This window comes from Triturus cristatus, chromosome 4_1 (genome assembly GCF_964204655.1).
Source record: "Triturus cristatus chromosome 4_1, aTriCri1.1, whole genome shotgun sequence".
NCBI lineage: Eukaryota > Metazoa > Chordata > Amphibia > Caudata > Salamandridae > Triturus > Triturus cristatus.
In genome coordinates this window covers 1,018,982,642-1,019,008,386 of record NC_140585.1, presented here as the reverse complement: position 1 = coordinate 1,019,008,386, position 25,745 = coordinate 1,018,982,642, and the positions used below count along the sequence as shown (strand labels likewise).

Sequence of the window (25,745 nt, the reverse complement as noted above, 5' to 3'; positions counted from 1 at the left end):
AGAAATATTTGCACTTATCTAATGCAAACTATTGTAATTATGAAATCAATTTTGCACAAAAGTGTTTTAGTAGGGAGCCAACTTGCATACTATTAGACTTGTATCATCCTCCTACCCCCAGAAAAGCATTTAATGTGAAATGTAATAGTAGCTGAAGTATCAACAGGAGAGACCTATTGTCTATATTTTACAAATTACAAAATGCAAACAACTAGTGCCAAAGCCTTAAAGTGAAATAATAAGACCCCCTCAAAGTTCCATTCCAGAAGGAATAGATGTGTTTTGGACAAGCATAGATCGGAGACCCGTGCTAAATAGTGAGGCTATAAAACGTAGTGGAGTCCCTGTGATAAGCCTCCAATTTATCTTATTTATCCCCCTCACACAACCAGTGTGGACTTTTTACTTATTTATTTTCCTTCACTGACATGGAGTAAGATCTGTTGGCCCACCATGGTTGTCACCATTATGTCCTCCTAAACCGCTTTGGCTTGAGTGGTAGAAATGTTTTGTGATTTTGTTCTTAAGACCTTTTCATTGCACGCAGCCTGGTAAGTGGTGTTTGACGAGGGAGCGGTCGTGTCATACTGCAGCACAAGAGGATATAATGGCAGAGCCCGGCAGCGACTCCTCACTGTTTCTGAAACTATTATTGGATCTGGGAAAGACTCGTAATAAATGTTGAACCTCAGTGTAAAGGTCATGAACCAGTAGGGATTACTACCTTGTTTGAAGTTGCAGAATCGTAATTGAAGTGGTGATGAATGCATTGTATAGAGATGAAAATGTTAGGTAATTGTCCAAGTGGATACTGTAACTCTTAAGCCGCGTTTGCTAAAAGTTTGAGAATCCTATTCAGAGGCGAGATTTGAGCGTCCATAACTGAGTTGTAAGGTACTTCATTACTAATTTTTTGTGTTTTTTAAAAAAAAAGTATTCTGTTTAAGTTTTTTTTTTTTCCCCAATTAACTAAAATCAACCATGAATGTGTGCTGCCGAGGTTACTCAAACCATTAGCATGCATCTTGTATATCTGCTCACTGTCTTTCTTAAAATGTATCTGAATAATAGGAATTAACGTTGCTTTTGGCATCATTCCAGTCTGTACAGTTTCTAATGTAAGTAAAGTGACATCCATCATTTTCCCTAGTCTCCCTGGTATCCTTCCCTGCTCCCCTAGATCTTGCAATGTTTATGGAGAACAACGCTGGGCCACATATATGAGCAGCCCGAACATGCAGCATCTATCCATGCTTCTCCTCCATTGAGCTAGACTGGAGGGTGTTGCCTTCCTCCCGCTCTGAGCGATGTCACATTTCCCCAGTGTTATTCGAAGTATCAGCGGGATCTCGTTGGCCTTTATGAAGCTCCCTTCTTCTAGTATGTTTAGTAAAGCTAGTGTTGGGCTCAAGTCCAGTGGTCATTTCAGTGTCATCTGAAGCACATGAAATATTGAAATGCCCCATCTCTGATGGGCCTGAGCACTTTGCAAATTACATGGGTAAAGTCTCTCAGTTGTGCCCGAAATATAGGGCACTCTGAACCTGGGCCCTTCCGGAAGCAACAGTCTTTAAGGGGGCAAATATATTCCATGGGAATATTTGAGTTGGATCAGTCGAAGTCTGTTTGACGGTTTCTTCGCTGGGGCTATAAGCGCAAAGGTCCAGTCCTCATCTTCTAGGTGGCGTGTTTTAATTTTTTCCCATGCTTCACTAAGCTTTGTAAAGGTGTGTGGAAAGTTAATAATCCGGGTTCAGTACATGTGGGTAATGTTCTCTCTTGGCAGGAACTGGGACATAGTCCATTTTCCCTCCTTGGACTAAAGTTGAGGACGTAATCTAGACCCACCAAATAGGGTACACGAATACACTTATGTTGGTATCGGTAGAATTGTGTGTGGAGCAGACCATATTCTTCCTTAATATGGAAGAAGGATTTTAATGTGCTCCCTCTCCTTGCATCTCCCAGTGATGAGATGTCCAGACGATCCCATCCCTGAAGCTTTCCAATGCATTTACTTCTTGAAGACCTCCAACGCAGTTACTTCCTTGAGGGTGCCACCCACAAAAGAGCTAGGCCTATCATTTTACCAGCCTGCCCAATTTGGTTATTCAAGGCTCTGTATGTTTCTACCGCCACCTTCGCCTTGGGGAGGACCACTGATAGCTTTCGCCAGTGGGGGAAATGATTTGGAGAACTCACCCACTGCCCACAACTCACCCCTGTATGCTGGATCTGGATTAGGCCCCATCTATAGAGAATCGATCCGCTCATTTTCGACAATTGGGTGTGTGGCTTTGTAGTATAATATAGGGTCCGTCACAGCTAGGCCACCATCAAATGTTGATTTACAACACTTGGCAAATGAGACGCGGGGGTGGTTACCAATCTACCAGTTTCAAGGAGGACGTCTGCTTCTAGAATCTCACATGGGAGAGTAAAGATGTAGTTTTGTGGTGTGCGACTATCTTTTTCGTAACGCAATTCTGCCCAACATTAATAGTGTGAGGCATATCAAACTTTGTGTCTTTACATACTCTTTCCATTAGCAGAATATGTGTTGTTAGTTTATGCTATCTATTTTACATGTGTAATTTGGATGTCAAGATATCTAATACTACCTGTGCTTATCCATATTCCAGTGACTTTGACCTAAAACTCATTTTTATTTGCAGAACATAAGGAAATATTCCTAGTATTGGACCAGTTGACTTTTAGTCCCAAATAGTAGCCAAAGTCCTCCAGTGTCTGCATCGCAACTGGACCCCATCAGTCAGTTGCTTACTTACAGTGAGTCATCTGCGAATAATCAGATTTATCTTCTAGATCAACATACCTTCTAAACCCAGAGGTCTGCTTGTTTCCTCTGCCTCGGGCCAGAGGATCAATTGCTATGGAAAACCATATTTGGAAGAATGGGTATCACTGCCTCACCCTGCTTTCCTGTAGAAAGGATTGGCATAAGGTCCCTCCTGAACTCTGGCCCTGAGTTTGCTGTAGTGTAGGCCAGAAAGCATGATTGTAAACCCATGTATCCTAGTAGTGCGAAGACGTAGTCACAGGAGATGCTATCAAAACCTTTCTCTGCCTGTCAGAAGTAATGTTCAGTCTGTGTCCCACTGCTAAGGCATTAAAGACATGTTGTATATTGTCTGATAGCACAAAGGGGCATTAAGTAGTTTTGATCAGAATATATTAAATTGTTTATGATTTAGACAAGGCATGTTGACCGTAAATTGGCAAGGATTTTAGTCTTTGTGTTGATTAGGGAAACTGGGTGCTATGACTAACAAATTAGCGGGCAGTCTTGTTTCAGAATAGTCACATTTTGAGCGTTCAAGAACTTCTGGATTTGCCTATCGTTGAGAATTTAAACCCTTCCCCCAGCCTTAGATCCCTAAAAGGCCTAATTATAAATATTAGTCAGAGAGGTTGGAGTCCTGCAGAACTTGCAGGCACTGATTAAGTTTAGGAGGAAAAAAGGTGGTGTCTAATAAAACACATATTAACAATTTAAGAGCATTATTTGGCAAAGGACATGGACCTAGACAGGAGAGGCACATGTATAGGGGATGATTAACTGAGATTTTCTAAAGAAAAAAATGTTAAATGTAGTAATTTGGCCAAGACTTAATTTTAATCTATCCTGAGATATTGTGTTGAATTTGCGTACGTTCATATTTTTTGCTTGTACACCATAGGGTTTTTGGCATTAATATTTTGTTATCCTGTTTGTTTGATTGGCTTGCTGGACATTACCCCATCTGCGGGTTGAGGCAGAATTGCTGGTGGTTCTTAAATGTTGGAAATTGTGGTTTTCAGTCATGAGTGTGTGTCCTGCCTCAACTTCAGGATCAGCAGGAATGCATCATACTTTCCGTTTGGGACATTCTTCCGTTTATTTGCGGATCGGAAGCAGCCATTGAAGGTTGGAACTAGCAAGTGCACGTAAAGCTTTCATTGGGATAAACATGTGTCTTTTAGTAGTAGTAGTTTCCAGGTTAGAGATGTATAGAAGCCTCAACAGGAGAACAGCCTGCTGCTTAGCCCACATCTTGTTAGCCGCTAGTTGCCACAGGATGTTCTGTCATTGGGGAACAGAATACTCCTGTGCTAATCCTTGTGATACACATCATTGGTGCAAGGAGCTACTCACAGAGCCCACCCCATTACATTAATCTCTTTCTAGAAGATAAATTTGCTGTCTTTAAGTAGGTGTCCCTTTTGCTGTCATTTGAAGGACACCATCTTCTATTTTGAGGTTTGTTTTCGTAGATGGTTATGCCATTTGGTTTAGGGAATACTGACAAAAGAATATTTCATTCTAAGGGTCTTTTACCAAGTTTGGAGATTACTGTAGTCATTTTGATGGAATCAAATACTTTAAAGAGGAAATTACTCCTATTTGCATGGAGCAACAAACTGGTGTTTTGCTTAGCATGAAGTTTGTGCGTCCTAGGTCATGATTTGATGGAGGGATTTCCCAACTTGTAGCCAAGCTTTAGGACCCCCTTTCACCCTCCAGCACAGCAAGTCATCTGCTTTTAAATTAATGTAAGATAGGAAACAGTAATAGTTTCATACTTTAAAATAAGTTATTTATGCTGTAGCCCCAGGTTTTGAGCTTGAATATTTAGTTTTAATGCTAGCCACCCAGACTTCATGTTGGGCTTAAGAGGTGAACAATGAATTAGAACACACACCCCAAAGTCCTCTATAAATATAAGGTGCAAAACAATCTGAAGAATATCCGATATGTTGTGGGTAGCTCTGAAGGTCAGAGGGAAGATTTTTTTCAGACACAATTTTCAACTTTGGTGGAAAAATAACCTTGAATTCTCAGCATCATTACTAGTCGAGAGTGCAGCCATCTAGAACTGTTCAGGCAATAACATGCCCTTGTTTCTCGAAATGGTCTTCCTTAGGGTCAAATTGTGTAATATAGAGGGACCGAAATTGAAGTCGGAGGACTGCCTTTATTTTCCACGCACTGAAACGCCTTCACTCTGCACATCCTGAACCAGTCACACTACATCCCTTTAATCTTTTGCCACATGTGGACCACCATTTGCCACGCTTAGCGCACCCACTGCTTCCCATGTCACCTTTCAGAGTCCAAATAAATGAGTGCACAGATGTTCCATCCAGGAGTCAGGAGAAGCTGAGGTAATCCTTCTCGGATCCCATATCCCATTATGGATATCATGGGCTTGTATCAAGGCCGATTTGAGATTTGAAAGTTGAGATTGAGGTAGGTGCTTGACTTTTCTGGTAACTCTGGGTATGAAACCTTTGACAACTTCTGCTAACTCTCACCTTCCATTGGCAATCCATCTGTGCATCATCAAATTACTCGTCCATTCATGTTCAAAGAACCCTGTAATAGCAAACACCTTTTTGGCCCCAGTCTACATGTAGGAATATGGAAGGATGTTTATTGTTGGTACGCATTCCATGTTTTTGTTTTGTTATATTTTAGAGCCAAGATATCTCCTTTTAACTGCTTAATGTTTTGACATACTAGGAGCATACTTAAATTGTCAGCTAAGTTAACATATACAATGCAGCGTACACTAATGCATTGGAAATGTAAGTGTATGTAAAGATATTGACTATTTAAAATGACCACACAAGCCCAACTACTCTGCCCTTTATGTGCTACAAGTGACTTCAGCTTAATCTATTTTTGGCAGGGAAAGACTAGATCAGCACCTAAAGCCAACAACGTTAAATGTAATCTACCTGTATCCAGAATGATTATCAGTTTAATTGATGTCCCTCTTCTTACAGACCAGCAATCATCTTCTTGGGCCAAAGCCTTTCCCTCTTGACAGACTGTTGGCCATCTTGTATAGTGTTGTTGACAGCAAGGTTGCACCAACAGCAAATATCTTCTCCCAGGTAAGTTAACATTTAGCTGATTTCTAACTTTGTTTCCTAAACTGTAATTTATCGTAGCTAGGGAAAGCTTCCTGAAAGCGCAGACAGGCAAAATAAACTAACTACTCCACTCTGAAAAGCATGATTTAAAGTAGTGGTGCAAACTGTTTCTGGAGAAAGTGGTACATCCTCTGTAGGAAAATTCTGCACCAGTGAAGTTACTTCTGACATAAGAATAGAACAGTAGCTGTAATTTTGCTGAATGATTTCTCCACAGGGAGTGGAGGAGGGTGGAGGGAAGTTTTCTAATGGAGGATTTACCCCTAGCACCACGAACTGGAGGATTTTCACTTACAACCCAACTTTAAATCCACCCTGAACCTAGCATGTAGAGCCACAAGCATAGTCTGTAAGACTTTCGCACGTGTGCCCTGAATCATCAGGCCATGTGTTGAGTCTTGGTTCTAGATTGTTGGGGAGAAGCTCGGAATTTTGTCATGTTTTTAAATGTATATGCAGTTGTAGATTCCCTGCCGGTTGTGTTATTGTATGCTCAAATTTCCTGTGAACGTACCCGTTTTCAAGTCTGAAGATCGACTTTGCCTTGGCGATGAGCTGGGACTTTGTACCATCCAGTTCCTCAGTTCCGATTTGCTTTTTGACCGCAGGAGTAGCCCTGTGCAGATGTAAATTCCTCACCCTTGCCAGAGTTAGCGGTGTTGGAACTCTGTGCTCTGCAGAGTGCAAGGTAGTGGGAGAGTGCTGGTATCTACAGGGAGAGGTATTATCTTGCTGAAATCAGTGTCCTACGGTCCTTCTTGTGCAGGAACTGAGCTCAACTGTCCTGTTCCCCGGCGGGGAAGTCAGCACATTTCTGGCAGTCAACTTTGGGTTTGTTAGCTGAGGGTAGTGCAGTGGATTGGCTGTTAGGTCAGCCCGTTTCCACAGCGGGCGCCACCATCTTAGTGGTATCTGTTTTTGCAGTGAGCGGTTTAGTGGGTGACTGATCACCACATTTACAGCTGCCATTTTGAATGTACAAGGATCTGTGAGTTAATGCGTGTATTGGATGTTAAAGGAAATTCCGATTTCTGCAGGCTCAGAGTATTCACGGTGACCTGCACATTCATTGTCCTCTTCGAGTCACTATTTCATGCGGTGATTTGCACACCTTCAGCCATCAGGTAAAGTGACTGTCTGGATATTTGGAGACTGCTCAATTTGGCGTGTAGATTTAGTTTTTTGCAAGTGTTGAGTTTACACGGTGACTTGCACACCTATTGTCAATAAGGAAGATTGCTGTGACGGATGGGCAGTGGCTACCTCCTAGCCAAAGAAATTACTAAATTGTATATAGAAGGCAAATTCAGTAGGCAACACCACATTATGCCACATGTTGCCTTCTTAGTAGCCCCTTGATGATCTCAAATTGAATGAAAACAATGAAAAGAGGGGTTTGAGGCATATATGGGGGGGGGCAATTGAATGAGTAGTAGTTACACAAATTTAAAAAATATTTTTAGTTGCGTCATCCTTTAGTTCCAGAAGAGAGGGATGTTTGTAAACATCTGCTGGTCACACTTATTATGGGTGAAGACAACATTGCGGATGAATATGCCTCTGCAATTTAAAATGCTTGATGCCAGTTTCCTAAGGATAAAAAATTACATTTTATTTGCAGCACCAACTTCTGGGGGAACTAATTGAATCCTATGTAACTGTTTGCGAGTTCTTCCAGCGCCATGTGATTACAAAACTTTTGAAGAGGAGCTGATTAGGGAATCAAATAAAGGAAAAGATCAATAGTAAAAAGATAAGAGAAATTATTAGTGATAGATTATTTAACCTTTGACAAAGCTGTTGAAATTGCAAGCAATATAGAGTCTCTGTTTTCATGGAGCAAATGTCAGTGAAGCCAGAAGTGCATGCTATGTCTGCTAATGACGAATCGAAAGGAAAAGAGAGTAAGGATGTATATAGACCGAAAGGAGTGGAGTGCTAACAGTGTGGCAACAAGAATCGCTTGGGTAATGCTAAAAAATGCCTTGCTGTTCACAAAACTTGTGCCAAGTGTTGAAAGAAAGGGGCATTTTGCCAAAGTGCTGAGGTATAAACCTAGTAATGTGTCAGGAAAAAAAGATGAATACAGTTGTGGAGTGTAATATGGAATGTGTTGAGCGATCTGATTGATGAAAGTTTTTTGTGTGGACTATGATCTCACTGAACATAAGGTTGTGTCCAAGGCATGTGAGCGCATATGTTTATCAGGTGGGGTCTGTGGTTATTGAAGACCCTATTGTATAGTTGACATTAAATGGCTATCAATATGATGACTAGCTCTGGGTCTTTTTTCACGTTAATTGGATTTAAAGAGTGGGGAGATTTCCCAATGTAGCATTGAGGGAATCCAATGTTTGTCCAGCAGCCTATGGTGGTAGACCTAGTGAAATCCTAGGGGAGTTTGATGCTACGTTTAATTTCAAAGGGAATTGTGCTAATGGTACTGTGTATGTGGCCTAGGATGGTTCTGGTTTGTTGGGGTGGTTGGAGCAATGATTTTTAGAGTGTGGTTTGATCATGACTGTAAGTGCACATGAATAAATGTTTCCAGAGGTATTTATGGAGAAACTAGGTAAAATTAAGGTATTTATTCATTAAATAATTCTGACGTCCGATATGCGTCCTTTGCTGCATAAAGTGTGTAATGCCCCTTTATCAATGCGCGAGGAGCTAAAAATTGGAATTGGAAAGGTTGTGTGAACAGGCGATTGAAGAACCCATTAAGAGCTCAGAATGGTTATCCCTGGTTGTTTTGGCCAGGAAACCTAACCGGTCTGTGAGAATGTGCGTTGATCTGAGGGACCTTAAAGAATTTGGGTAGATGGGTATCCGTTGCAAAATATTACTGAAATGCTTACGTCTTTGAAGGATGCCAAGGTATTTTCTACCTTGGACATGTCAGCGTACCATCAGATAAGTTTGCATATAGAATCGAACCATTTGACATATTTTATCACTCCCGAAGGGGCCTTCAGGTTTAAACGCATGTCTTTCTCGGTTTGGCTTCAGTGTCATCTGTGTTTCAACGGGTTGTGGAGGAGTTATTCAAGGGTGTGCCAAATATCAAGTGTTTTCAAGATGACATTCTGGTGTTTGGAAAGGATGCCGATGCTCTTGATAGGTCTCTGATTAGGGTGTTTATTTTGAAGAAGGCTAGCAAGTGTAAATTTGCACTGGGCCACATGAATTTGAGATGTACATTGTCAGCTAAAGGGGTTGTTGTACCCAAGAAAAGTTCAGTGGAAGCTATTGAGTTTCCCACACCTTTGGATAAAGATCAGCTGGATCGGTTTTTTGGGGGGATGTTTTGTTTACGGTTTATTCCAAAAAGTGCAGAGAAGACTCTTAATCTACACGAGTTGCTCATAAAGAATGCTGCATTTGTGTAGTTCTAGGAAGTTAAAGAGGAGTTTGACCTGGTAAAGAAAAAGTTTGTCAATTTCATTCCGCTTAACCTGTTTGACACACATGATCCCTGTGTGGTGTTGACCACCTCCCCCAGTATGGTTTAGGGGCAGCTTTGCTCCAAACACATGGTGATTAAGATGAAGTGGCTGCGTTTGCTTCCCAGGCCTTGGGCTACATATTCTGTAATTGAGCGTGAGGCTTTGGCATGTGGGTGGGGTTTGGATCACTTCAGGAACTATCTATGGGGTGTGGAGTTTGCCATCCGTCCAGATCACAAGCTGTTGGTCAATTTGCCACCAATGAGGCTGGTAAGGCTTCACCTAGGTTTGCCAAATGACAGTATAGATTGCTGGAGTTCCAGTATACAGGAACATATACCAGGTGCTCAAAATGTTTACGTTGATTGCCTGTCCAGGTTGTCCTTGGATACAGCAAGACTGGAGCAAAAGGTGTTGGATAAGGAATATAACGCGATTGGTTTTTTGGGTAACTTAGGGGATTGTGGAGTCACAGAAGCAGTATGGAAGTTGGTAGTGCCAGGTGATGTATTGTTTTTAAGAACTTATAAAGCATATAAGCAAAGGATAGCTTATTGGTAGCAAGAATTTCAGTTGGACATGTTAAAACAGGCTTTCGATGAGCTGAATGTGGTTAATGGCCTTCTGAGGAGATCTGATTTATTGGTGCTCCCTTATTTGGTACATGAAAGGATCTTAAAATTGGGGACTGAAGGACACATTGGCATGAGAGCAATGAAAAGGAGATTTAGAGATGGCTTGGTGGGCCAGGTTTGGATAAGGAAGTCGAACATTACGTGAGAGACTGTGTGGCTTGTGCTAGAAGTGACAAGCCTCAAGTCACGGTTCCCAGTCCTGTTGAAAGTGATCCTGTGCCAGCGAAACCTTGGAGGAAGTTAGGTTTGGATGTTATTGACCTTATTAATGTCTTGAGAGCGAGTTGTAGGTTCTGCGTTGTGGTAGTGAATTACTATTTGAGATGGCCGGAAGTTAGTTTTGTGAGAGATGCTGGTGCAAATGAAATCGTTTCTTCAAAAATTGTTTTTTGGAGAGGGAGTTCCGAATGAACTGGTGATGGACAATGGGGTACAATTTACTTCCCCGTGGTTTTGATAAATTTGTGGCAAGTTGGGCGTATCGAGCATACAACCACATCATTGCACCATCCCCAAAGTAATAGTTTAGTGGAGAGATGCAACTGTGTGAACAAGGATAATGTGCACTTACCTGTTTAACATTGGTTTGACGAAAAGAATTGCATGAGTTGTGTGGGCCATTCGTTCTACCTCGAATACTATCACGGATTGGTCTCCATTTTATCTCCTGAAAGAAATGAATGAAATAGCATTTATAGAGCGCATGGTCACCCGGAGGCATCCCAGCGCTAGGGTCGAACCGCAATAGGCTAAGGTAATCATTGTGGACAGAGCCAGGTCTTGAGCCTCTTACGAAAAATGGAGTGGTCTGATCCTTTTCGCAAATGCAGCGGCAGGGAATTCCAAAGTTTGGAAGCATTATAGGAGAAAAGCCTGCTGCCGCTTCTGGACCTCCTAATTCTGGGAACAGACGCCAAATGATGATCATTGTAGTGTAACTGTCTATGGGCTTTGTGGGGTCGGACAAAAGATGAAATAATATCGGGACCCTTACCCTCCAGCATCTTGTGGGTGGTGCACAGAGCTTTGAAATAGGAAAGGGTCTATTTCCTGAATAGGACGCCAATGTAGGGCTCTAAGGGCAGATTTAGCGGATTGACGGCTGGGGACACCCTCAAGAATACAGGCAGTGCAATTTTGCATCATTTGAAGTTTTTTAAGAACCGCAACAGGGGCACCCAGATAAAGAGCATTACCATAGTCCAGGTGAGATAAAATTAGTGCCTGGGCTACAAGCTTTCTTGCTAGAGGGGGAAGCAGTGGCAGCACTTTACGCAACAGTTTTAAAATGCCAAAACAAGAGGCAACTGCCTTCCTGGCTTGTCTTAAAGTTAAGCTCAGTCAAGCCAGAAACCCAGACTCTTTATATCAGATTTGGGGACCGGCGGAGGACCCATACATGCTGGCCAGACGGAGACCACCTCGAGGGGGGGAGAAATTACTGAGCAACATAAGTTCGGTTTTGTCACCATTCAATTTAAGTTGGGAATGGCACATCCATCTAATCACCTTATCTAGGCAGGGGCCAAGGCAGGTTGAAGAGCCACTTTTATGATTGAATGCTGCCACTAATTGGGTGTCGTCTGCATATGTAATTATATGCACCCCAAATGGCAAGACAATCCCTGCAAGGGGGGGGGGGCCATATACGCGTTAAAAAAAGTGGGGCTCAGGAAGACCCCTGAGGCACCCCACAATGCAGAGGTCTAGGACTAGAAATGGCCTCACCCTCAAAAAGAAAGATCTCTCCTCCAGAAAGGAGCATAACCAGTCCAGCGCTGTTCGTTACACCTAACTCCTTAAGTCGATGGATTAAGATACGGTGATTTAACGTATCGAATGCCATGCTGAGGTCCAACAGTATCATGACTAAGGCACCCCCTGCATCGAGGATTCATCTTGAGTCCTCTGCGACGGCCAGTAAGGCAGTCTCCGTCCCTTGCAAGGGGCGGAATCCGGTTTGGGTTGGATGTAGGAGCTTACCCACTTCCAGATGTTTAGAGAGCCATGCTGACAGACTTCTCAGCAATTTTGCTATCCCAAGGTAGAAGTGAGATGGGGAGATAGCAAGACAGTCTGGATCTAAGCCGGGCTTCAATAGTGCTTTTACCAACGCCTTCTTCCATAATGAAGGGACCATTCCAGAAGACAGAGTAGTTAATCATGTCTATAAGAAATGGGCCAACCGAACCGACTATGGATCTCAGAATTTTAGGGGGAACAGGATCTCCAGGTGATCCACTCTTGACCAGGGCGGAAATGGTGAGGAATGTGTCCTTGTTCAAGGGAGGAAATGCTTCCAATAGGGAAGTTTCCCTCGTAGCAGAAGTTGCTTTGGAAAAGGAGTTTGTCTGGTTCGGCAAGCAAAATTCGGATAGATTTGAATTTTGTTATGAAAATAATCCACAAGCTCATTACAGCGTTCATCAGTAGGCTCGAGTGTCTGGCGCAGCTGAGCCTTGTGTAAGTTCCTTGACACTACAGACTGTTTCACGGGAAGAATTTGCTGCACAAGAAAAAAAATTCGCCATAACAGGCTTGGGCTTTTTTAATTTCCATCTTATAAACTGTGACAGTGTCTCTATTTTTTCCTAGAGGGGGAGATGTCTTTCCTCCACACTCTCTGCCTTTTTACAAATCTGTTGGCCACTTTCGTGTTTGAATTAATTAAGGGTACACTGCCATCTAAAGCGAAGGCCCATTCTTCTAACTGCAATTTCCGCCAGCAACGAGTAGTTTTCCTTACAGGCCGCGCAGGGGGAACAGCCACCTTTTGGGAGACCAACCGAGAGAGATCAAATAATCAGACCAGGGGATAGGTAAGGGCTTCCAACAGTGCAACTCCTGCTGGCTTGAAAAGACAGTGTCAAGAAGGTGTCCTTTCTTATGGTTAGCATAAGGTGCTCTTTGCAGAAGTTGGAGAGTTGTAAGATCGGCGGAAAATTTCACAGCACTTTTAGATGTCAAATCATCGAAGTGGATGTTCAAATCCCCTAAGATAACAAAGTTGGAGGCCATAGTGGCTAAGTTAGTAATAGCTTCAGGTAAGGAGGATAGAAACTGGGCCGAAGGTCTGGGAGGACGATAGAGTACCTGAGAAAGAGCAGAGGGGTGAAACCTACAGAAAAATGAAGGTTTTCACACTCCGTCAAAGGACTTCCAAAGGTTCGGCAGGTCAGGTCGTTTTTATAGATGATGGCTACCCCACCACCTACCCCCTGTCGGCCTGTCCAACCTATGCATTGGATAGTCCGGTGGAAGAGCGCGAATAATATCGGGGCCAGAGGTAAAATTAGTCCAAGTTTCAGTGAGAAACATAATATCTGGAATTTCAGTAATATGTACAGCTCAGTGGAATGTTTAGGGAGGGATCTGCAATTAAGAGAATCTTGAATGGTTTTACAGGTAGTTCTGCAGAAGTTGGAGGGGGGAGAGATTTCTGAAGACCAAACGGGCAATGCTGGCAAGTTAGGACAGATCTGGAGGGGATCGAGGGAGTGGAGGCAGTTCATCTCAGGGGTAATGTTGAAGAGAGATAGCTGAGCTATAGCAATACCTTATTTGGGCAGAGGGGCCAGGGATCGTGGCCCCTGGACCCGTGTACGAACGTGTGCCCTCCACCAAATTGGTTGAATCATGGATGGGTGTGGAAAATGATTTGAAAGATAAGTTGTCATGGGTCAAGAGTAAAAGGGAAATGGCACAAAAATACGCATGTATGGATGAAAGGAGCAATATACGTCTGATGAAAGTTAATGTGCGGGAGTGGGTCGGGATCAAAATACCAAATCTTGTGGGCAAGGGGCATTTTAAGTTCTCTGTTAAGAGTGTGCAAGTCCGAGAACGTGTGGTGAAATTAGATGGGAGGCGGTGGAGCAAGGAGAAATTGTCAATACAAAGTCATGCCACCACACCAATGATCTTTGGTAGATCTGACAAACTTTATGGAGGACCCATAGATCCCCTGATGAAAGGAAACCTAAGTCTGCGGGATGATGTATGTATGTGAGTGGGTTATTCGTATTTCTGCATAGTACGCTGATGTGTTATGTCACTGTGTGTGCCTCTGTATGGGTTTTATGATCGTTGTGTTATCTTTAGTTTTGTATTTGAGGTTGTAGGTGAAGGGGAAGTGTATTGGGTCTTGGTTCTAGATTGTTGGAGAGCGACTGGGAAGGTTGGAATTTTCGGTTATTAAATGAAGAGCCCCGTTAATAGTTGCCCTGCCGGTCGTGTTACTGTATCCTCAAAAATCGTGCGTTCACGGGTAAATTAAGTCTGAGGATCGTCTTTGCACTATGCAAGTGAATTGGGGGAGGGGAGGGGTTTAAAAGCGGTCCAACAGAGACCTGCTTATTGTAGAGCAACGTAACCCTCGACTAGCGAGTCAGTTAAGTTCGCGACCAGTCGTTTTTGGATCATTACATTCTACATAAGATGGATGCCCCTTTTAGATGACAGGTCACGGAGATCTAATACCCACCAACACTTACACTAGCAGATGTAGGCAGAACAATGCACCTTTTCTTTTCACTTTTGTCCCCACTGTACCCAGTTTTACCGCGTTATCCTGTTTTTGTTTGTTCATTTTCATTGTGCATAAACCCGACGCTCCTTGAAAATAAGCACGTTGTGACTGATTTTTAAGGCAAACTAATAGTAACGTGAAATGGTTTATTGAAGTAGGTTTTCCTCACAATTGATCAACTTCTAGTTTGTGTGCAGTACCCTCGTCTAGCATAGTTCATTTGTTTTCGTAATTTGTATTCTCAAATGTTCCATTGAAGTGAACTTTTATTTGCATGGACATTTTCAGCAGACTTTAGGATAAATTGGAGAACAGGAGCCAGTACAAGCATAGTATATTTGTTTTGTGAACGATTATGTATCGATATAATGAAAATGTATAAAACAAGTATTTAGATGCTGAAACTAGGCAGTGTCGTTTGCAAGAATCGTATGAGAGAAGTAGGTCGAAGTAGACGCCGCATGTTTGGAAGTTCAGTTGCAAAAACACTAGATGGCACTATCATTCCATTGTTCTAGATAGTCTCTTTTTATGTGGGCGATTCTTTGTGCCTTGTGCTCCTTATGTTTCAGGCAATGTCCAGTGCTGCTCTGTTTTTGAACAGTGCTGCGGTAACCTGGTGGCTTAGGAATTAATTTAGGAAGGATAAATCATTTTTTTCTTACCATATATGAACTATGCTGGACTGCAACAGCAGTTTTCAAGCTTATTTTTCTCCTGTGCAGAAATTTAATTTTTGAAGTAGTTAATAAAACTTACTAAAACTATTATGACGTGTTTGTATTTATATATGGGTTTTAGGAAGAGGCATGGTAGTCGGTCTGACTCCATTTTGGTAGGGCCAAGCTCATATGAGCATAGACTAAGGTGTGATGCAGCGTGGGGGTCACCTTAATACCCATAACAATGCACCCAGCAACCCCAGAGAATGTCACCAAACACTCAGACCCTGGATGTCTAATTAGCCCTGCATTGCACAAGGTAGGAAATGTAGTGCACGTGGGCAATTGTTTGCAGTAATGGAGATAAATATATTTCAGTTGGATACTTCTAACCGCAGACTCCGCACTTTGTGAATACCCCCAGGAGCCAGACTGCATCTGGAAGATTTTCATAGCAACTCCATTACACGATGGTAGGTGTCATTTGGTCTGGCCTGTCCCGTGCCGTAAGTGACATTAGGGCCACTACATAGCTGCCACCTCTGCGTGCTCATGTTGGTTCCTTCCTTTCCGCGCCTTCCGACGTAGATCCGGAGCTCACGCCCTCGTCTCAAGTTTTGACAGACAATTTTATGAATTGTTTTCCAGTGTTCAAGGGACATGCCACCTCCAAAAACACAGGGTTCAAACTGTGCAAGGATTGCCACAAGCAGGTGTCTGTCTGTCCCTGGTGTCTAGGTTCCATAGACAGTTCAGCATCGTGTGACAAGTGTACAAAGATGAATCCGTCTGTACGTGACTGCAAAGCCAAACTTTATTTCGCGGGACATCAACAGAAGGTTTGCTCCCAGTCAAGGCAGTGGACGCGTTCTTGCTCCCAAAAACGTTCTCACAAACTATCCTCTTCAAAGTCGAGATATTCTGATAAGTTGATGAAATTAAAAAAACTCTAGAAGTTGAAGCACGACTCCCCTTTTTCCTGCCACCCTCATTATGTGGAGTTGTGAAGTGCACTGGGTACCTCCAGGCCGCGAACTCTGCCTCTGTCCTTAGAACTGATTCTGGTTTTCTATGCGTCCTGATTTCCCAGCTTCAGTGACGAGGATGCAACAACTCCGCAGGTTCAAGAAATCCATGGATGGAATCTTTTATACTTGACCGGATCCCTCTGAAGTGCCTTCAGTCCGTGAGTATCCACGGTGGCCTTCAGTCAGTTTACCATCCACAGATTTGTCAGATTGTGCCACTGTACCTCACCTCCAAGGTCAGGCTTGCCTTCTGGGTTGGTACCAAGACCTCTTGCAGCGCTACAACCCTCCACGCAGCCCCAAGTGCTGGTGCCACTTACTCCAGAGGAGGAGCTGATAGTCCTTTTGGACTTTGCAGCGATCCAGGAGTGACTTCAGCAACATCGCGTCAACCTAGTTTACACAACGATATCATGATACCTGTGAGAAATTGGGTTGTTGGTTGACCAGGGCATAGCTGCGAAGGTTTCAGATTGCTATGTGTGACATTTTCATCATTTCAGTGTAATTATGAGTGACATTTCAACAACTATGAGTGACACTTTCTCATGAGCAAAATCAAGCAAAGTAACTGTGCTCATTTTTCGCACAAACCACACAGGACTCGGGGTAACCTCTCCAATAGGCAGAAATAACTTGTCTAGCTATAAAAAGCAGGCTAAGAAACCATAGCAAAAACAATAAATGTTTGCCCAAGGGCCAATCCCCCTTTTTGCTTCTTTACGCATGAGAGCCCTGCTTTCCGCACAGCACGCCCCACACAGCTCGACCCATGGACACCAACATGGAAGTCAGGCCCGGCTCCAGGAATTTTTTGTTGGGTGGGCCAAGGGTGCATTTGGATGGGCCACTGCAGGCCCAATTTGTTGCTTCTTGCGATAGCCTACACGACCTAGTATGTATTATATTTACTTGCAAACAGTCACCATGATGCAATGGATAAATTCTGTGTGTATACAAAGCATAAGGAGAGTTATTTGAAAGTAAGAGCAATGTCTGGACCTAAGTGCAAACCCTCAAATTCCAGCAGGCCAGGTTTTAACAAAAGTACTTTCAGGCCCGATTTTGCAACTTTTCTACCACCCCTCTCCTGTGCACCTTATCTCACAGCTGACCTGGGACCACAACCCCATATCCGCACCATCCAGCTCTACTTTCATTATTCCCCTAATAAACATTAGTAAAATCGCCTTCAATCTTAAAACATTGAATATAGCAGTAAATATAATTAGCACACGCTTTAAAATATGTTCCACAGTTGCCCTAATGACCTGACTGCTAATTGAATAAAAACAGAAAGGCCATGAAAGGGCCGGTTTTAGCGCTAGTGCAAAAGTCTTTTTTGACGCCCTACCAATGACTTTTTTTTTCCACAGATACCATTATTACCACCCCTCAACAGTGCCCCTCATCTCTCCGTAGCCATCCCCATGACCTCCTCCTTGTATTCCTTCACTGCGAACCTCCAACAGTGCCCTTCATCTCTGTAGCCCCTTCTCATATGCATTTCATTTGTTATAGCGCTACTCATCTGTGTAGGGTGTCACAGTACTTTACATCTTACACACACATTATACAGAGACAAGGAATCATACAAGTATGTAAATCAGTCTATAGGGAATGTCACATGAGCCAATGAGGATTACAAGGTGTAGGAATTAAATGTCGTCCATACTGGTGGGCAGTATATTTTAAGAGGGTTTGGTTTGGGGAAGCACAAACTCAGTATTTAAAGCATACCCCAGTGGTTGGGGGTTGGCATTACTAATAATGTATATCGGCCCAAACTCTTTTTAGTGACATTAAAATAATGAAAGACTGGGAAATTTCTAATTGTATAGTAACACAAAAGAAGTGACATTCTAACTATATCATTCATGTTTGTATGCAGCTCTTTACTGACAGTTCATAGGCCACTGTCCGATGTTAGGATTGTAACTTCTGAACTGCAAGTAACACAAGAATCTCTGACCAAGGCAGTAACCCACTGAGCTATCCAAATAAAATACAGCTAATCTGCATTTCAAAACTACCAACAGGCAAAGGATTGCTCTGCAGCAGGATCATTAATCACCAGTTCTCTGGACATTTTTTATTGTTGCCTCCATGGCCTTGAGATGATAAACAATTTAAATGAAGCATACACAAAGTATGTGCCTTGCTGGGCCTGTGCAGATTTAACAAATAGTAACACATTCTCTTACCTGTTCCTTGTGTCACAGCCTGATCTGAATAGGAAGAGAAACCACGTTCGGGGGAACGTTTTAAATTATAGTACCCATTTTCTATTGGCCTTCATGTCCTCCCAAGGCTCATTTTTGGGTTGGCCAGGTTCATGTTTGGGTGGGCCTGGCCCACCCTCTAGAACCGGGCCTGATGGAAGTATAGCCACACCACAAAGGACCGCCATACTCAATCACATCATCCTGGCTGCTCTGGACAGCACCACAGCCGGCCAACTCGTAGAAACCCGGCGTCCGCTTCCATGAGCGAAGCTCCACTCCCCAAAGGAACTCACAGCTATCTGCAATGAAAGTAACAGTAGCCCATGAGGCTCTGCCACCATTTACAAAATCAGGTATCCGCCGAGAAACGGAAAGAAAGGAGGTGGTGGCAAGGGGAGGAGGGCCTTTTATTGGAGGGGAAAACTTGGAATTGATTGCCGGTGTCAGGTGGAGGTCGGGAAAACCGAAACTAGTGAATTCCGACAAGGGAATGTAATGTATTAAAAACCTTTAACTACTTAACTTCCTGCCAGGTTTCTAAGACCATTTCTACGATGGACACAATCCCAAAACTGTAATGGTCAATATTGTGAATGATGCTTACCAGACACTTCTCACAAGAGACATGAGGCCAGTTTCTTAAGGATCTCAGAGGTGTGTTTCACCTTCTGTATTATGAAATCCTTTTGAGCACTTTCCTCAAGATTTAGTTCTGATGGGATAGTTAGACGCTGGTTCACATCTTATTACAAGGAGAACCAGAGAATGAATTACACACTCGCACTGTGTGCATTGTTCGGATTCCAATCACGGACTACTAGGATCCATCTTTGGAACTCACTGCCACCTCATATCAGATTTTTCCCCTGACTTAGTGAGTTCTAAACTACCCTTACATGCTGCATCATAAAACTGGAACGAAAGAAGAACTAACGGCACTGGTGACCCCGCTGATTAAAAGCGAACAACCATTTGCCAACGGTGTAATTATTTTTTGTTTCTATCACACAGTTGATGTTGGTCTGTCAAAGTACTAGAAATCTAACAGCAACACCAGATAAGTATCAATAAAGACAGCACATAAAATAACTTGTCACAATTTTAACGTGATAACTTGCCTTGGAAGATAAGGGATTAATAATGTGGCTGTCTGGCATGTTGATGTATTATTGCTCTGTTTAGATAGGAAAAAACGAACAAAGGGCTGCTTTAAACAAGAAAAAATACCGATTTAAAGCAATCCTTTCAGCCGGGGGAAACAATGTGCATCTTTTATTCACTAAAATGCAATAGTCACTAAAATAAAAATTTGCAGTGGTCGCCTACAGCTGAGCACTTCATGTTCCATGGCTAGTTGGGTTAAGAGCCCTTTACTTCAGCTCCAGACCGACTCATCTCTTGCATGAAATGCCCTTCCCCTTAGCAATCACTACATAAGGATGTCTCCGGGGCAGAAAGACGTCCGTCTCGGTACTATTAGGGCTGCATAATTATGTTTGGTAGTGGTCAATTGAAAACTTTCCTGCATACGGAACACTACATGTGCAGTTTAACTACTTGCCTTGATCGTCACGTCGTGGCACATGCAGTCACACTTTGGTTACAGCCTGCGGCTGGCAGCCGCTCCTTTAGTCATGCCAAGGATTCTGAGCTACTAACTCGGTTAGCTCTGTAAAACGACCAGGCGGAAGCTACAGACTGCAGGCGGAACTGCCTGATCTTGTGCTGCTAAAAAGGAAACTATTCATGAGAAATTTACTCGCACAAAGCTGCCCTGAAGCAAATAGTCACTTACTTCAACTTGCGGCAGGCTCAGGCCGTGAGCCACCGGAATTCAGGTTTGCCACCCGCCCCCTGAGAGTCCATTGACTCAAGTCCTCGCTGCCGACTCAGTCCTCATTGCCCCTCAAATTCGCAGTGCGCAACGGGGTCAATTGTGAATGATTTTAAACGTATTGCAGCTGAGCCACACATCTCCCTGTGGGAACACTGCAGGCAGCGCTGCGCCCAGATTTACGCAAAACCAGCCAGCCTCCAACTAACTCCGAAGTCAAGTGAGCACTACAGGACGTAGTCACGTAACGAGCCGCAAGCCAGAGGAAGCAGCGCCACTCAGCCAGCCACTCCAGTCTGTTTTGAAAGTACTAGGCAGCACTAACGGCTTCACAGCCAGGTGCTATGCCTTTAATGCGTGGCAATTCATTTCAGTGCGGTGATGCGGATCACCACACTCAAATGCGTTGGTCTAACGACTGATGCATGATACTAGGCAGGACTAACTGGGTGTGAGCTCTGGCCAAGCAGCAACTGCAATCCTTGTTAGGGTGAGGCACAAGCTAAGCCAAAATTAACCTACCTCAAGCTACATTATGGCATGATCCTGACCAGACTAACCTTTTCATTTCCTTGTAGTCAGTCTCAGCTGCCATCTTTTGGGAGTTGCCTGGCTCTCGTTGCTGCTCTGGTGGGTCGAGCGCCATTTTAAACAGGGTTGCAGCCCTTTATCTTATTTTCATGTTTTACATTTCTACAACAAGAGAGAAAGATGGTGGCAGACTAATGCTTCTGTACCTCACGCTAGTTTCAAATCTAGTAAGTGTCCAGCGCAACAAGCCCGGGCATCAGCCGTCAGATGTTGCCTCTGGGGTTCAGATCCTAAACGAAGCAATGGTTGGGCGTGCGTCAGGTAATGAAGTCCAGAGAGTTGGTATTGGGTTGTCAAAGTCTTTATTTTCAATTGCTAATTTCTCGAGATATGGGAGCATTACACTCAGCCAACTCGTTTTGTTCTCACACGGAGAACTTCATCAGGGCTGAAAGTGACACAAAATTACATTTAATGTACGAAAATAGTAACAAAAAAGGAAGAAGGATAATGCGAGAGACATGAAAATGGAGACCTATTAAAAAAAAAAAAAAAAACATAGTACAGAGAAGCAGACATCATATCAACAGAAAAACAATCCAACATTAAAAATAATTGTAATTTGAGACAAGGAAAACATAAAACCTTATTAAGACAAAAAGGACAAAGTATATTTCAGACATTAGTAGCACACAATAGTAATTGAACAGTTTACGAATACTCACTAGCGAGGGGAGAGCAAGCATGTGGCCATTCATTTAGGATGCAGAAAGAAGCTTACTTGAACAGTTAAAAAGAACTCGCACTAGAAGGGGAAGAGTAAACGTGTGCACATGCAATAAGATACAAGCTAAATTAAAACACATGCATATTAGTGTGGTGTGATGTATATAAGGATAGCGGGGAAAGGAGGAGAAAGAGATGAGAAAGATCAAGGGAGACCTAACATGTGGAAGCGTTTGAGTTTAAAAATAATGAAAAACAAAATCCATGAACTCTGCTTGCTATCCTTGCAAATAAAGAGAAAAGGGAAGAAATTATAATGAATACAGGCACCACCAGTGAATCAAAGGATGGATAATACCAGGACGTAATAAATCCATTAATGGAATACAATCTCACCTCAAAAGCGCGAGTAACCTCACGGAACTCTAGTCCGGCTACACATCAGTTGCGCTCCAATGAAGTAAAAATGGGCGCGGTGTAGAATGTAAAGAGGCCCAGTCTGGCCTCGCATTTGAAAGTAAAAGGTACACGAGGGTGGGTCTAAATAAGTCCACATAGGTGAAGGATATGTAACCAAGGAAAGAAAAATAAATTTAAACTGGCCGAAGTAAAGGTGAGGTCCTTAAGTTAAGGAAGAGATAAAGCAAAGTCGCGCTCCAGAACAGTGCAGCCGGTTGCAATGTGTTAAGTACACAGGGCTGAATCTGGCCTCTGAACGTAGAGCTGCAATCCAACAGTCAAACAGTTTGTCTGAAATGTAGAAGTGGTTAACGGTTTCATAAATCCCAACGATAAAAGAATCCGGGGTTATGTGCTCTCACCTGTATTGAGTGAAGAAATAGTAGAAAGGTATGGTCGATGCACCAGGCAGTAACACTGGATGCAGACGTGAATTCCCAGGGCCAAATTTGGCCTAAAGAAAAGGTCAAATGGGAAAGCTGGAAAGGATGTGTAAAAAAGAATAGAAAATGTTAAAAAAAAAAAAAAAAAAAATGCCTTCTGGGCGTATGGGATAAGTTTAAAAAAAAAAAAAAAAGGCCCTCCATGAAGAGTGAAAGTTCATGCATGGAGCAACAGTAAAAAATAGTGTAATATAACACTAGCATCTCATAGACATGGGACATGGCATGTGCCCGCTAGGACTCCGCTAAATAAAGTGACCCCAGGGTATGGTGTAGTAGAACCTAGGTCCCTGAAATTACCACAGCGCCCAGTGATAGCCCACCTTGTCGGAATAAGTGTGGAAAATGCTATACGTCTGAATGCCTCACAATAATCAGAGGACTTGAATTTAAGAAAGCCACACTAGCGTCTAGGTATAGCCAGCGAAATGCGGGAATAACTACGAGTGTCCTGCGTGGCAGAAGTGTAAGGGGAACCCCGGGGGGATGGGAAACGAACCAAGTCAATGAAATAAAGCAGAGGGGTGAAATGGAGCGGGGGGGGGGGGGGGGGGTGGCGGTAGATGCGAGATAAACCAAAGTCAGGCTCGGAGTAAAAAGTATTGACGTTGCCCCCCTGTGATTGAGAACTCAGTTGGGTTAAAAGTAAGGAGTAACAATCATGGAAACGGGATACCAACTGGTAAGCACAAGCTAACCGTAAAACCCCTTCAAGAGACAATACTCCCAAGTGAATCCTGATCCTAAAGACACCAGGAAGAGGTCGGTAGCCCCTGAAACTCCTTACCTCTCAAGTGCAGACCAACCGTCAGAAGGCCGAAGCAAGTCATTTGCGCCATTGTGCCTTAAAAACGCAGTCCTTCTGGAAGGGGCGTGGTCAGAAGAACGTCCCATACATAAAAATAAAACATCTAGAACGTCAAGTGTGCGAGCGGCCGGGGACTTGACACAACGTGTCCCGGAAGGTGGAATGTCTAGCTTAAGGGCGCGCACACCAAAAGGTGTCAGATACAGAATTAGTGTGGCTGATATATTGGAAGAAAAAAGATAAGGCAAACCAAGTGACTAAGTAGAAAATATATATAATGGAGCACCCGTCGATCGAAAATAACAAGTGGGAATGTCCAAGCCATCATGGAAATCGCGGTGAAGTGGAAGTTCAAAAGAAATAGAAAGTCAGAAATAGAAATGATAATGTATTTAAAAAAAAAATACAAAACATAAAAACGTAACTTCGAGGGTATCCAGTCTGCAAAAGGAAAAAGCTAATTGGTAGTGTGATTAACACATTAATGATAAAGGGTAATAAAAGCGTAAGGGACTGGGGCAGTCCAAAGCAAACTGAGCCCCAAGTACTGGAGTGCCCAAAGGGGGGCCAGAAGTAACTATAGACAACAATGTACTAGTAGAGGCTCACGAATAAGAAGAAATCAACAAGTGTGAAAGAGTATAGTTGATGGGTAAAGGTGATAAAGATGCATGTTTAAGGTATGATACTGAGAAGGGACCTCAAGAGGTCACCCATGGCACAATGAGGTACAAGTGCTTGGGATGACCATACCGGAACATATAATCCAAGTGCGAATAAATAAGCCCGGATTACATAATGTCACTTTGCGTTCTTAACTAAAAAGAATCGCACAACAAAAATATTTAAAATCAGTGGTCATTGTGTCACAGAAAAAGATAGTAACACGTCATGTAGGTTACAGGTGGAATAGCAAAGACTTTGTAAACAGCACATCAGAATAGCTGTAGATAAATAAAGACATAAGGAATGAAGGCAAGTCAAATTGACATTGAGACAGCATAAAAATAGGGAAACAAGGGGTGTCGTGGGTTGTTAAGAAAGAAATGCATCTCATTGTCGGTGTTGTGACCATGTGTGATGGAACGTAATTTGCATATCCACTTGGCCTCGCATTGTCTTAAATTGAGTTCCCTGTTACCACCCCTCTGTCCTGATTTAATATGGTAAGTACCATAGAACCAGAACGTACTTTCTCCAGGGTGGGTTTTTGCAAAAAGATTCTGCCAAGGGGTATTTTATGCCGCCATTGTATCTCCAATGTTCTTGGAGGCGGGGTTTCAAATTCCTCTTGGTGCTTCCAACGTAAATCAAATCACACGGGCACCTGATGATATAAATCGCAAAAGTCGTATTGCAGTTAATGAACTGTCTCATCGTATAAGAGGTGGATCCGTTGTGGCTGCAAATCTTGGTCTTATTGACCCCAAATGTGCAGATGTTACAGGAACTGCAAATATAGAAACCACTAGGCTTCTCAGGGAGCCACGTTTCTTTCCTAGTAGTAGAAGGGACATAACTGGGGCAGAGTTTGTTTCTAAGGGTGGACCTTCTGTATGTGATAGGATTGTTGCAAATGGTGCCTTTCAGGTTGGTGATTGCTTGTAGGAGATGCCAATTGCGTTTGAACAACCTAAAGATCTCATCACTGTGGGTTGTGTATTGTTACAAAGCGTACCTTCCTTTTCCCACATTTCCTCTTGCTGGTGGTATGTTCTGACAAGGTTGTTTCTCGGTTGAGGGTGTACGCCCTCTTTTCTGCTGTAGCCAGGGTCTTACCAGAGTAGCCCCAAATCTTTTCTTGGCCTCAGTGATATGCCTAGTGAAGTTCTCTTCTCGCTGCAATGGCGCCTGATTCTTACCATCTCGCCAAAGGGTATATTGCGAATCACGGAGCTGGCATTTACGCTGCTGGCATGCAACACTCTGTTGCAAGCTGTGCTTTTGCAGTAGAGGGTGCTGTGTACCACCTCCTCCTTTATATAGAAGTGCAAGTAGGAAATGTATTTTATCGGGGTGAAAGTCCATGGTAAGACTAATGTTAAAGGGATTTCTGTTTAGGTATGCGAAGTAGCCCTGCAGGGAGGCCTCTGATCCTGACCATAGACAGATAATATCGTTACTGTACCTCCCCCAGAACACGATGTGTTCAATCCAAGGGGAGGCACATTTGCCCCAGGCATGTTCCCTCTCATACCGCCCATGAAATGGCAGGCATAAGAGGGAGCAAACCTGGCAGTGCCCTGTTTTTGATGGTACCAAGTACAGTCGTGTAAAATGTAGTTCCTTGTAAGGATCAACTCTATCATCTCAAGGACCATTCCGTTGTGTTCATAGCAATCCGCACCCCCCTAGTCAAGGAAGGACCTGACCGCCGAAAGACCATATCGATGTTCAGTGCATGTACATAAACTGACTAGATCGAAAGTCACAAAAAGTAAGCCCTCAGGCCAACTGAGGTCCTTGAACTTAGTCAGGAT

The 25,745-nt window shown here is 43.2% G+C and overlaps 1 protein-coding gene across 4 annotated transcripts in view; it reads left to right on the top strand.

The window, feature by feature from the left end:
• ORC5 (origin recognition complex subunit 5) overlaps positions 1-25,745 on the top strand; it is a 287,421-nt gene that overhangs the window by 139,787 nt on the left and 121,889 nt on the right. For all 4 annotated transcript variants that reach the window (XM_085653960.1, XM_085653959.1, XM_085653956.1 and 1 more), the window contains one exon: positions 5,791-5,901. In XM_085653960.1, coding sequence (XP_085510086.1) covers positions 5,791-5,901 — 111 coding nt within the window. The remainder of the gene's footprint in view (positions 1-5,790; positions 5,902-25,745) is intronic.